Raw genomic sequence first — 11,553 nt, 5'->3', positions numbered from 1 at the left:
CGATAGAAAACTGTGCCGTTCAAAATTAAAAAAACGACGTCGATATTTTAAATTTTACTAACGGCTTTCTATTTATAAGAATATAAAAACAATTTTCAATTAAATAAATAAAATATTTGATTAAAAATGTGAAATAACAAAGAAACTTCATTCAACAACTATAAATTACAATAAATTTAACTTAAACAGTAAATTTATACTGCAACGGCGTATCGCAAAATTAAACGACGGCTGCAGTTAAACTCTTATCAGTTCAGCGACATGGGACTCTATTTATAGGTTCGCAAATAGAATTGTCAAGGCAATTTTCTTTACAAAATCATTTCATTTCTTGGTTTTTCCTCTTTCCGCATTTGAACGAATTATAAAAGAAATATAATATATATAATAAATAAAAGTCCATGAAATGAAAACGAAACAATTAATAACTTAAAATATATAAAATAATTATATAAATAAAAAATAACATTAATCAGAAATAATTAAAACAAAAAGGAAAACTTAAGTGACCACCCACAAATCACCATTACTATTTAAAGTATAGAGAAGTTATTAAAGTACATTTTTAGATGTTAACAATACTACTACGCAACACCGTCCTGAATGTACGACACAGGACAGCAAGAACACTCCTCAATGGCCAGAATGATGTTAAACGCAATTTTTTCTGCTCCCTACAGAGACAGGCCCAATTGCCACAATTATCGCCATATGATGTGAGTCCTAAAACATGGAAAAGCTATTCATGTATTTAATAACCATTAGTATGTTATTTTTTAAAGGTTAATATGATTCTAAGAGAAAATGAATTCATGTATGCCATTCCGGAGGACCAGAACAGTACCATACACAGTTATGAATCCAATCAGGTGGCCTCCAATAAACCCTGTGAAGATTGTCGTACCGAGGGCAGTTTTTTACATAAAAAAGGTAAGTTTAACAATACTATTAGACAACTTATAATAGATTTTTTTTATAGGTTTCATTTGTGGCATTTTCGATGGTCATGGTGGACCTGCCTGCTCTCAAGTTATTTCAAAACGTTTACTACGTTATATAGCCGCTTCCTTGGTGGATCGTAAAATCCTTAAAGAACAAATTGCTAAAGGTTGCAATAGTCAATCGTTTTTAAAGTGTCACAATGACAATGTGTGTTAAAGATTTTGAAATGTTTTAATTAGTTTTAGAATTTCCTAACAGATTTTCTATTTTTAGGTGGATTTTGTTAAAGAAATCAAAGATATTTATGAACATAGCTTTAGCAAATATATTGAATCGTTATCTAGTCAAGAATTACAAGATATTGCCACTACTATGGAGCATGCATTTCTTTCGCTGGACAATGATTTATCGCAAGAAGCCTTAAATAATACAAATATGAGAACAATGGCGGTAGCGATGTCAGGTAAATTAAGATCAAATTTGTACAATTTCTTTTGTTTTTATAGAAAATTTTCGAAATTAAGAATATTTTCTTAAATTTCTCTCTTTTTTAAGAAAATTTTCTTAAATTTCTCTTTTGTAAGAGAATTTTCTTAAATTTCTCTTTATAAAGTTTTTTTTTAAGTTTCTCTTTTTTAGAAAAATTTCTTAAATTTTTATTTGAAAAAAAACTTAAATTTGTTTCTTTTCAAGTTTTCGAAAATGTCTCCTTTTTTTAGAAAAAATGTTATCTTCTTAAAAAAGCTTTTAAACTTCCTGACTTTTCCAGGTGCCGTTGCTTGTGTTGCCCATATCGAAGGCCTCGATATACACTTAGCTAGTACCGGTGATTGTACAGCAGTTTTGGGCTCAGTATGCCCAGAAACCGGCAAATGGTCATCGAAAAAACTTAATCAGGAGCATAACTACGACAATCACCAGGAAGTACAACGCATACTAATGGAACATCCCAAAGAGGAACACGATACAGCCATAAGAAATGAACGTTTACTCAGTCAATTGGCACCACTGCGTGCACTGGGAGATTTCCGCTATAAATGGTCAAATGATATAATGGAAAAACATGTAGTACCTGTCTTTGGCGAACATGCCATACCGCCTCACTATTATACACCACCCTATCTGTCAGCAAAACCAGATGTTGAACATCATCGTTTAACTGTCAATGATAAATTCCTAGTAATCGGCAGTGATGGTCTATGGGATTTTCTATCACCAACACAAGTTGTGCAATTGGTGGGTGAACATTTGAATTCGAAAAAATCTCTAGAGCCCATTAAATTGCCCGATGAAGATGTTACCTTGCAGGCTATCTCTGATATATTAGCAGAAAGAAAGTAAGTATTTTAGTTTTGTTTAATTAGAGAGAATTTTATTTATTTGTCTTTTTTACAGAGCTGGCCGTACCCGCAAGCCTTCAGATCAAAACTCTGCCACTCATTTGATACGTCATGCCTTAGGCGGTACTGAGTATGGCATTGAACATTCGAAAATTGCTTACTATTTATCACTACCTCAAGATGTTGTACGTCTATATCGTGATGATATTACTATAACTGTAATTTACTTTAATACAGATCGTATTAATGCATTAACTAAACAAACTACATAAAGTGTCTTTGTTTTTAAATTTTAAATGTCTACGAAAATTAATTAACAAACTAAATTGTATTTTTTTACTATAAATTTGGCATTAATTGGTATTTCTTTTTTATTATTGTTATTATTATTTTAAGGCTATATTTTATTTTTAAATGTATATATTTATAGTTCAATTGTTACTATTATCATTTTAAACAAATTCTGTGTTCATTTAATTTAAAACGACATCAAGTGTTCCCAATTTAATACCTGCATTAGTTTATCATTAATCTCCTTTTTTTGTTTGTTTTGCTTATGATTTTTTTAAGCAAGTTTGTTTTTAATTTTAGCTTTAAAACATAAGCCGCCGTTAGTTTTAAAATGTGTTCCTTTTTTTACTTCGTCTTACAAAAATTTCACACATTTTTGCACTAACATTATACACACACACACAAATTATTTTGTTTATTGTCAATTGCCAAAAGAAGAAAATAAAAAAAGAAGTAAACAAAATGTTCTGAACAAAAAGCTATTTAAATTATAAATAGCCAAGAATAATGGTGTTGTTTTTATTTGGTTATTTTTATAGAGATAAAAATAAAGTATATACATATATTCTGGATCCTTATAGCTAGCTGAGCCGATTAAGCCATGTCCGTCCGTCTGTCTGTATTTTTGTTGATATCAGTTTTTAGAGGCAATAAGAGATTTTTTATTCATTCTCCAACAGAAATTGCAAAAAACAAAATACATAATCATACGGTAAATTTTGTTATTGTACTCTTGTTCGTAAAACACAAAGCAGAGCGAGAACAGCAGAGCAAGAGTAACAGAGCGAGAGCAGCACTAGTGTGATGTTATTGGCTAGACCTGGTTCACACTGGGAAACTTTTGTTGAGAAACTTTTGATTTTGTGTGTGAGAGAAAGTGATAATTGATATTTCTTTCTCTCACACACAAAAACATCTCTCACACTGGGAAACTTTTGATTTTGTGTGTGAGAGAAAGAGATGGTTGATATTTCTTTCTATCACACAAAAATCAAAAGTTTCCCTAGTTTGAACCAGGTCCTAGAAACATGAAATTAAGTATGTAGAGCCTAGCATAAGTTAGAAGAAGCCATAAAAGTAAACTCTTTGGTACTTTTTCGTTTTTAAAAAGGTACTTTTTAAAATTTCTACAATATTAAGCCTACAAATATGAAATTAAGTATGTAGAGTCTGGATTCTTTCTTTTTTAGAAAGTTTTCGAAATTTCCTTTCTTTTATAGAAAGTTTTCAAAATTTCCTTTCTTTTTTTAGAAAGTTTTCGAAATTTTCAGTCTTTTAAGAAAATTTTAGAAATTTAATCTTTTCTAAAATATTTCAGTTTTTTAGAAAATCAAAAAAAACTCTTTTTTTATAAAATGTTCTCTTTTTTTAGAAAGTTTTGAAATTTTCTCTCATTTTAAAACAAATTTTCAATATTTTCTTTTAATTTTTTAGAAAAATTTCAAAATTTTCAGTCTCTAAAATATTTTTAAATTAAATTTTTCTTTCTTTTTTAGAAAAATTACGAAATTTGCATCCTTTTTTTGGAAAATTTTTGAAATACTCTTCCTTTTTTAGAAAAATTTTGTTTTTTTTCCTTTTTTGAAAATTTTCGAAATTTTCATTATTTTTTTTTTTAGAAAAATTTTTAAATATTCTTTCATTTTTAGAAAATTTTCTGTTATTTTATAGAAAATTCAAAAATTTTTAGAATTAAAAAAAATATATCTTTTAAAATTTTCTCTATTTTGAAAGTTTTTGAAATTTTCTCTAATTTTTAAATAAATTTTTGATATTTTCTTTAATTTTTTTTAAATTTTTGGAAATTTTCCAAATTTTTAGAAAAGTTTCCAAATTTTTCCTTCATTTAGAAAATTTTCGTTTTTTTTCGAAATTTTTCAAATTTTTTTTTCAGGGATTTTTTCTAATAATAATTCTTTCTATTTTAAAAGTTTTTTAAAATTATCTCTATTTTCGGTATTTTCTTTCTTTTTTAGAAAATTTTCCAAATATTTTTGGCTTTTTGTTAAAAAATTTTCGAAATTTTCGTTTTTTTTTAGAAAATTTTCAAAAGTTTTAAGAAAACTTTCTATTTTTTTAATTCTCTCTTTTTTGGAAAAAGTTTAAAATTCTCTCTTTTTTAGAAAGTTTTTAAAATTTTCTCTTTTGAGAAAAAATTTTATATTTTCTTTCTTTTTTAGAAAAAAATTTCAAAATTTTCCTTAGGAAATTTTCAAAATTCTCAAAATTTTATTTTTTTCTATTTTTTAGAAAAATTTTCCAATATTTTTAACTTTATGTTAAAAAATCTCCCTTTTTAGAAAATGTTCAAAAGTTTTAAGAAAATTTTCTCTCTTTTAAAAAAAATGTTTTGAAAATGTTTAAAATTCTCTCTTTTTTACAAAGTTTATGAACATTTTTTTCTCTTTAAAAAAATCTCTCTTTTTTATAATTTAAAACATTTTTTAGAAAATTTCAAAATTCTTTCTATTTAGAAAATTTTTGAAATTTTCCTTCTTTTTTAGAAATTGTTAAAAAAATTGTGTCTTTTTAGGAAATATTCAAAATTCTCTCTCTTTTTAGAAAATGTTTTAAATTTTCTTTTTTTTTTACAATTTTTTTTGAAACTTTCTCATTTTTTTCGATATGTTCTAATTGAAACTCAAAAAATTCTCTTAATTTATTTGTGATATTTTCATTTATTCTTTTATACATTTACAGCTAAAAATATTTAAATTTATTTAATGAAAAATCAAAATATTGATATTTTAATTTCAATATATATGTTTTTTTAAACGTAATTATTTATATAAATAATTTCTCTTAAAACTTTTTTTATGTTTTAAACGAAACCTTGTTTTTTTTAATAGAAAATAAATCTAATAAAAAAAAAACTCCCTAATGAATAGAATTATGCTGTTGCTGCTGCTGCTGAGCTTTCTGGGCATGTTCCGCCTCTCGTCGCAAAACACAATTAAGAAATTCCACTTGTATGGAAGTGATTTCTTCGGGGGGAAAACGTTGTATTTTCTTTTTAAGAAAATCAAAAAATAAATCACATTCTTCTCGTTGATGATTGCAAATCATGTTTGCTGTTGCTGCTGCTGCAGTTGACATTGTTGCCGAAGTGGAGGGTGTGGTGCTGTTATTTGCGTAGGCTGGTTGCATTTGTTGGGAATTTGTATTTACCGAGTTGAGCAACGTATTATTGGCATCATGTTTCGTGTCAGTGGGTGTGCTGGTGGCTGTTGTGGGGGAGGCTGTTAATTCGGGCAGAGTGTGTAAATGTACTGAGGGTGAAGCAATGGTGGTCGAATCCATGCTGGTAGAAGATGTTGAGGCCATAACCGTGCTGGAGGAAGTGACGGTGGGTAAGTTTTTTAGTTTTATTGAACCTGTTGATCCTCCAATAACACTGCCCGCATTATTATTGCTATTGTATTGAGATCTTGTAGGATTTAGGGAGGTATACATATATGTGGCAGACGTACTGGCTGTTGTGGCCGGCGGTGGTATCGCTGGTGAGGGTGTCAACTCGGGTAGAGTTTGTAAATGTACCGAAGGAGAGGCAATTCCAACACACGAGGCCGTAGAGTCGAGAGTAGAAGATGCTGTGGATGTAGTCGTAGAACTGACCATGGGCAAGGTTTTCAATTTAATTGTACCCGTGGCACCTATAACACTACTAGCACTACTTGAGTATTGAGATGTTGTGGGATTCATTGACGCTATACAGAAATCATTTGCATCGATATATTGAAATTTTGTATCATCCGAATTGGCAGAATTCGTACCAGCTCCCGCTCCAATAATTGTCTCACAATCCACACTCGGCGTATTGCCTGATTCTTCATACAAACACACCTCCTCATAGTCCACATCACCGCCCGTATTGCCATCATCGTCCAGTGTCACATGCTGTTCATGCTTCACAATCTCAACACAATCTTCCATGCTGTTATTGTCATGATTCAATTCACTGTGTGACACCATATTGGGATCCTCATGTGAGACATCGTTGTCATGTGTTACGTCCTCGTATGTAGTCAATATAAATGTGTCCGCATCATTGACTGAAATAATATTTGAATGTACCATATCCTGCGGCACAACATGATCATGTTCGTCGTTACTCTCCGAAACACTATGCAGAAGATTATCTTGCGGTGCACTGTTGTAGTTTTGTGTACGATTCGATTTTAGTTTCGGTTGATAGACATTCGAAAGGAATTCCATATCCTTGGCGTAACGCCATTTCGAGAGGCCATCACTCATTTTAGGTTTACGCAAACGATATTGATGATATGTATCGCGTAGATTTTTCCATTTGCGGCGACATTCCTCAACGGTGTATTTGTCTGAAAGAAGTTTAATATTAAGAAGATATTTTATAATCGAATGAAAATTTTGGAAAATTAGGTTTTTATATACAAAAATTTCTACAAAAAACAGGTTTTTAATAAAAATTTCCCTTGAGGAAAATTTTTTTATTTTTATGGGAATTTTTTGAAAATTGTTAAAAAATTGAATTTTATTAAGAAAAACTCTAAACTGATTTGGTTAAAATTCATTTTAATAAAAATTTCCTTGAAATTTGAAAAAAAGATCCTTTAGGGAAATTTTTTTGTGCAAGGGAAATTTACAAAATTTCTCTTAAATTTTAATTACTAATGATAAATATGTAAAACTTTGTAAGAAAAATTTTTAAAATTCAAAATTTTTCTATGGGGAAATTTTCTACTAAAGGGAAATTTTAACAAAAACCCAATTTTCAGCATTAAAGTGAAAAACTATTGATTGTTATACAAAATTTTAAAAAGAAAAGCTTTTTTATAAAAATTTCCCTAGAGGGAAATTTTTTTATTTAAGGGAAATTTTTAAAATGATTTTAAATTTAATTTTATTGAAAGAATTTTATACGGTTTTATTTAAATATTACTTTGAAAAATTTCCCTTTAAGGAAAATTTCCTTTTTAAGGAAAATTAACAAAATTTTATAAAGTTTCTGTTAAAAATTAAAAATTCCTTAAAAATCTTATATTTAAATTTGTTTCTTATAAATTTTAAGCATAAAATTGGAAAAGAAATTTCTAAGGAATTACATAACAGTACTTCGGAGTATAACTGTTATACAGTCAGGAATGTTATAATTTTTTTTGTTATGCCACATCAACGAATACAAAGTTCTACTCAAAAAGAAAAAACCATAGCAACTAGTTGTAGGTATACACTTACTTCCTATGGCCGCTGCTATCTCCGCCCAACCATTTAAAATATCTATACGCCTGCGTTGATTCGGTTGTAATTTATAATTATACAATGTGGGATTTTGTCGCACCAAATGTATCAATGTTAGAATATCATCTGTGGGAGCCAAATCCTTTTGATAACGTCTTCTCTCTAATGGAAAACAAATTTCATAGTTTATAAACATTTTCGTGATTTTTTTTTACAAATTTTACATACTTTGTGTATTATTTTCCATTTTATTAAGTTTTTTACAAAAAATTTTATTGTTTGCAATTTTTTTTGCAAATTTTTTAATCCTTATTTAACAATAATTTACGAGTAACTCGTTTCTTCTGCTACTGTAGTTGTGGTGGTCGTCCGTCATCTTCATCATCATCGAATGAATTAATTTTTCGCTGCTCTTTAGATTTGCCAAGAAAAAACAAATTACAATTGTTGCGAGTTATTTTATTTCCGTTCGTTTATATTTTTTTTTAAATTTGTTAACGGTTTTATAGTAAATAATTATCAGTTAAATATTTAATATTATTTTTTAAGCAATTTTAAAACTTTTAAAGCATTTTTAAAGTAAATATTTTAATTTTTTCTATAAAAAACACACTTTACTACCTGAAAATTTTAAGAAATCTATTGAAGAGTAGAGTGTTTTTGAGTACTGACAGCTGTGAGAGTGTCAAAGAGTTAAAGAGTTGCCAGTTGTTTTTCTATATATAGTTAGTTAATAACAAATTATTAAAAATATAAAACAAAATAATTTTAATATATAAATTATTTAATAATTAACTTAATATTTACCTTAATTATATTATTTATTTAAAAAATAATGTTTTTTTTTTTGAATAAAATAAAGTTTTTAGTGTTAACCACTGTGTTAATGATAAGGCAGTGCTTAGAATAATATGGCAAGCTTATTGTAAACATATTTTTGACATTTACATTTTGTTGGTTGAAAAAAAAAACAAACATAAACATACGCCAAGACGTATGTGTTTTTTTTTAAGGAAATTTTGTATAATTTTTGAAAAATTGTCATAAATTAGCAAGGAATTTATAAAAATATAATAGAAAACATAAATATGGCACAACCACCACCCAAATTCACTGGCACTGGCCTAGAAGAGGTAAATATACCGGGTCAGGCGTATTTAAGAGAGGCTCTTACCTCTTGCACAGATCCCTTAAAGGCTATAGAAAGTTTTCAGGTGAGTTTTGTTTTTTTTTTTTTTGGAAAATGCAACAACAAATATATAATATATATATGTATGTTAATTTTCCTTGGTCTTTAGCTAGAAAATGGTGTTTTATTGCCCTCTTTGCGTCCCATGTTGCCTTTGTTGGATTTGCATGGTGTACGTCGTCTTGATTTTCATACCTCTCTTATGGAGGAATTAAGGGATAAACTTATAGCTCATATCAACGATTTGGGTCAGAAAGATCCCCGAGAGCGTGATAAGAAATTGAAAGAACTTTTAGTGAAAAGTTTTCCCGTGGTACGTGTTAAGGCTTTGCGTCCCGTTGTAATGGCCATTTTGCGCAACACTCCTCATATAGACGATAAGTATTTGCGCATATTGGTAAGAGATCGTGAGCTATATGCTGACACTGATACTGAGGTGAAACGACAAATATGGCGTGATAATCAATCACTGTTTGGTGATGAAGTTTCACCCTTACTCTCGCAGTATATACGGGAAAAGGAGCATATTTTATTTGATCACACTAATTTGAATAATCTCTTCTTTCATCCGTCGCCCAAGGTAAGGCGTCAGGGTGAGGTGGTGCAAAAATTGGCCAATATGATTGGCACCAGTGTTAAGTTGTACGATATGGTATTGCAATTTTTACGTACTCTCTTCCTAAGAACACGCAATGTTCACTATTGCACCTTGAGGGCTGAACTACTAATGGCTTTGCATGATTTGGAAGTGCAGGAGATTATTTCAGTCGATCCTTGTCATAAGTTTACCTGGTGTTTGGATGCCTGTATTAGAGAGAAAAATGTTGATATTAAAAGATCTAGAGAGTTGCAAGGTTTTTTGGATAATATCAAACGTGGTCAGGAACAGGTTTTGGGTGATCTCTCTATGACTTTGTGTGACCCGTATGCTATTAACTTTCTAGCCACTTCGGCCATAAAGATACTACAGCATTTGATTAACAATGAAAGTTTGCCGCGCGACAACACTATTCTCATTTTGTTGTTACGCATGTTGGCTTTAGGTCTTAGTGCTTGGGTTATGATAGATTCACAAGATTTCAAGGAACCTAAGTTGGACTCACAAGTTGTAACGAAATTTCTACCGGCTCTTATGTCTTTGATGGTGGATGATCAGTGTCGCAGTTTACATTCCAAATTACCACCCGATGAACGTGAATCGGCTCTGACAACTATTGAACATTCGGGTCCTGCTCCCGATGCTGTAGAAGCCTATATACAGGAGAGTTCAGTGGCCAGTATTTTAGCCATGTATTATACTTTAAATACGGCTCGTCAAAAGGATCGTGTGGGGGTTTTACGGGTGTTGGCTATATTGTCATCGTGTAAAGATGATCGCGCCTACGAAGATCCTTTTCTACATTCATTGGTAAGTGATTGAGGGGAATTTTTTATCTCAAATATTTATTTGTTATACAATTTTTGGGATTTTTCTTTTTCTAAAGATTGCTTTATTGATTCCCATGGCCGAGGAATTTACCACAGAAGATTTTTGCACCACATTATTTGATGAATTTCTATTCGCCGGCTTGACCAGAGACAATGTAACAAGACATATGATTAAATTATTGTGGTAAGTTTTTAAATAAATTATTTTTTTTTTCAAAAATACACCATGGTTTACTCCTGTGTCAGGTATGTTCATAACAAATTGCCACCAGGTCGTTTGCAATCCCTTATGAAGGCCATGCAACCTACAACGGGCCACAATGAAACCGTACACAAACTCTATGAAACATTGCAAGAACGCATAGGCACCTCACTGCAGGAATGTCCAGTACCCGAGCCTACAGAAACCGATTTTGATTCACCTCTAAAAAGTGTACCTACACCTGGTCCTCATTATATGCAATAAAATGTACGTTGAAAACTTTTTAAACATTTTTCAAAATAAAGAAAACTTTAGTATTCTTTGTTGCAAAAAAAAGCTTTTTACAACAAAATCTTTCGTATCAAATGTCTGCCGATGTTTTTTCGCTTTTCAGAAGAAGCTTTAATGCTGTTTATAAGAAAATTATGTTCATAACTCCTCCGATATCAAAAACAATATACAACTTTCGTTTTCATTATTAAGTTTTATTTAAATTGTTTTTATCTTTAAATTACATAAATATTACTTAAATATATACATAAAAAAATAATGAATGAGAAAGTTAAAGCAAAATATATAATAAAACGTACAATATGAACGAAAACTTATAAAGGGAAACATATTACACAAATAATGTTGCCTTAATTTGGAATCCAGCACATTTAAATCTTATTACGTTGAAAAACTTGTGAGTTAAACCATCATTATAAGTTAATAAATGTTTTTTTTTTTTTTTTTTCAAAAATATAAATAAACTAGAGTTTCCTTTCATATAACTAAACGTAAAAAAAAGAAATAGAAATAATAGTAAGAGAGGAGAACTAATCTATAATCTACAATAATAATTTTAATTTCATTAAATATTTATATAGATTTTACAGTATTAATAATACAACAAAACATATTCTCGGTTTAGTTTTAGCGTTTTTTTTTTCTTTCTTTTT

At 29.5% G+C, this 11,553-nt stretch overlaps 3 protein-coding genes across 4 annotated transcripts; 2 read left to right on the top strand and 1 right to left on the bottom strand.

The window, feature by feature from the left end:
* Window positions 1–354: 354 nt before the first annotated feature.
* On the top strand, window positions 355–3,081 carry LOC111688484 (pyruvate dehydrogenase [acetyl-transferring]-phosphatase 1, mitochondrial). The gene is made up of 6 exons (XM_023451004.2): window positions 355–716; window positions 783–930; window positions 980–1,149; window positions 1,216–1,405; window positions 1,712–2,279; window positions 2,338–3,081. Exons 1-6 carry the CDS (start codon window positions 570–572, stop codon window positions 2,552–2,554), a joined length of 1,440 nt encoding a protein of 479 aa, XP_023306772.2. The 5' UTR covers window positions 355–569; the 3' UTR covers window positions 2,555–3,081.
* Window positions 3,082–5,370: 2,289 nt separating this feature from the next.
* LOC111688309 (serine-rich adhesin for platelets) lies at window positions 5,371–8,393 on the bottom strand. Its single transcript, XM_023450799.2, has 3 exons — window positions 8,019–8,393; window positions 7,788–7,952; window positions 5,371–6,910 (listed from the first exon to the last, which is right to left on the bottom strand). The coding sequence occupies exons 1-3, from the start codon at window positions 8,035–8,037 to the stop codon at window positions 5,451–5,453; spliced, it is 1,644 nt and encodes a 547-aa protein (XP_023306567.2). The 5' UTR covers window positions 8,038–8,393; the 3' UTR covers window positions 5,371–5,450.
* Window positions 8,394–8,799: 406 nt separating this feature from the next.
* Window positions 8,800–11,341, top strand: LOC111688493 (negative elongation factor B). 2 transcript variants are annotated; one of them, XM_046946961.1, is made up of 5 exons: window positions 8,800–9,004; window positions 9,089–10,387; window positions 10,464–10,591; window positions 10,654–10,876; window positions 11,004–11,341. In XM_046946961.1, exons 1-4 carry the CDS (start codon window positions 8,879–8,881, stop codon window positions 10,871–10,873), a joined length of 1,773 nt encoding a protein of 590 aa, XP_046802917.1. In that variant the 5' UTR covers window positions 8,800–8,878; the 3' UTR covers window positions 10,874–10,876; window positions 11,004–11,341. The 2 variants fall into 2 exon arrangements, with proteins under 2 accessions (XP_046802917.1, XP_023306784.1); XM_023451016.2 differs by lacking the exon at window positions 11,004–11,341 and having other exon boundaries at window positions 10,654–10,979.
* The last annotated feature ends 212 nt before the right edge of the window (window positions 11,342–11,553 follow it).

The sequence above is a fragment of the Lucilia cuprina genome, chromosome 3 (genome assembly GCF_022045245.1).
Source record: "Lucilia cuprina isolate Lc7/37 chromosome 3, ASM2204524v1, whole genome shotgun sequence".
Lineage (NCBI taxonomy): Eukaryota > Metazoa > Arthropoda > Insecta > Diptera > Calliphoridae > Lucilia > Lucilia cuprina.
Note: the sequence above shows the minus strand (reverse complement) of the source record. Positions and strands in the feature narration are given on the sequence as shown.

What these genes read in the sequence shown, in the direction of transcription:
- LOC111688484 (XM_023451004.2), top strand. Translation starts at nt 570, where the DNA reads ATGTTAACAATACTACTACGCAACACCGTCCTGAATGTACGACACAGG. An exon ending in CACAATTATCGCCATATGAT is followed by an intron (nt 717 to 782) that starts GTGAGTCCTAAA and finishes TATTTTTTAAAG; the next exon opens with GTTAATATGATTCTAAGAGA. An exon ending in TAAAGTGTCACAATGACAAT is followed by an intron (nt 1,150 to 1,215) that starts GTGTGTTAAAGA and finishes TTCTATTTTTAG; the next exon opens with GTGGATTTTGTTAAAGAAAT.
- LOC111688493 (XM_046946961.1), top strand. Translation starts at nt 8,879, where the DNA reads ATGGCACAACCACCACCCAAATTCACTGGCACTGGCCTAGAAGAGGTA. An exon ending in ATCCTTTTCTACATTCATTG is followed by an intron (nt 10,388 to 10,463) that starts GTAAGTGATTGA and finishes CTTTTTCTAAAG; the next exon opens with ATTGCTTTATTGATTCCCAT. An exon ending in CATATGATTAAATTATTGTG is followed by an intron (nt 10,592 to 10,653) that starts GTAAGTTTTTAA and finishes CTCCTGTGTCAG; the next exon opens with GTATGTTCATAACAAATTGC.
- LOC111688309 (XM_023450799.2), bottom strand. An exon ending in GATAGCAGCGGCCATAGGAA is followed by an intron (nt 6,911 to 7,787) that starts GTAAGTGTATAC and finishes AACTTCTTTCAG; the next exon opens with ACAAATACACCGTTGAGGAA.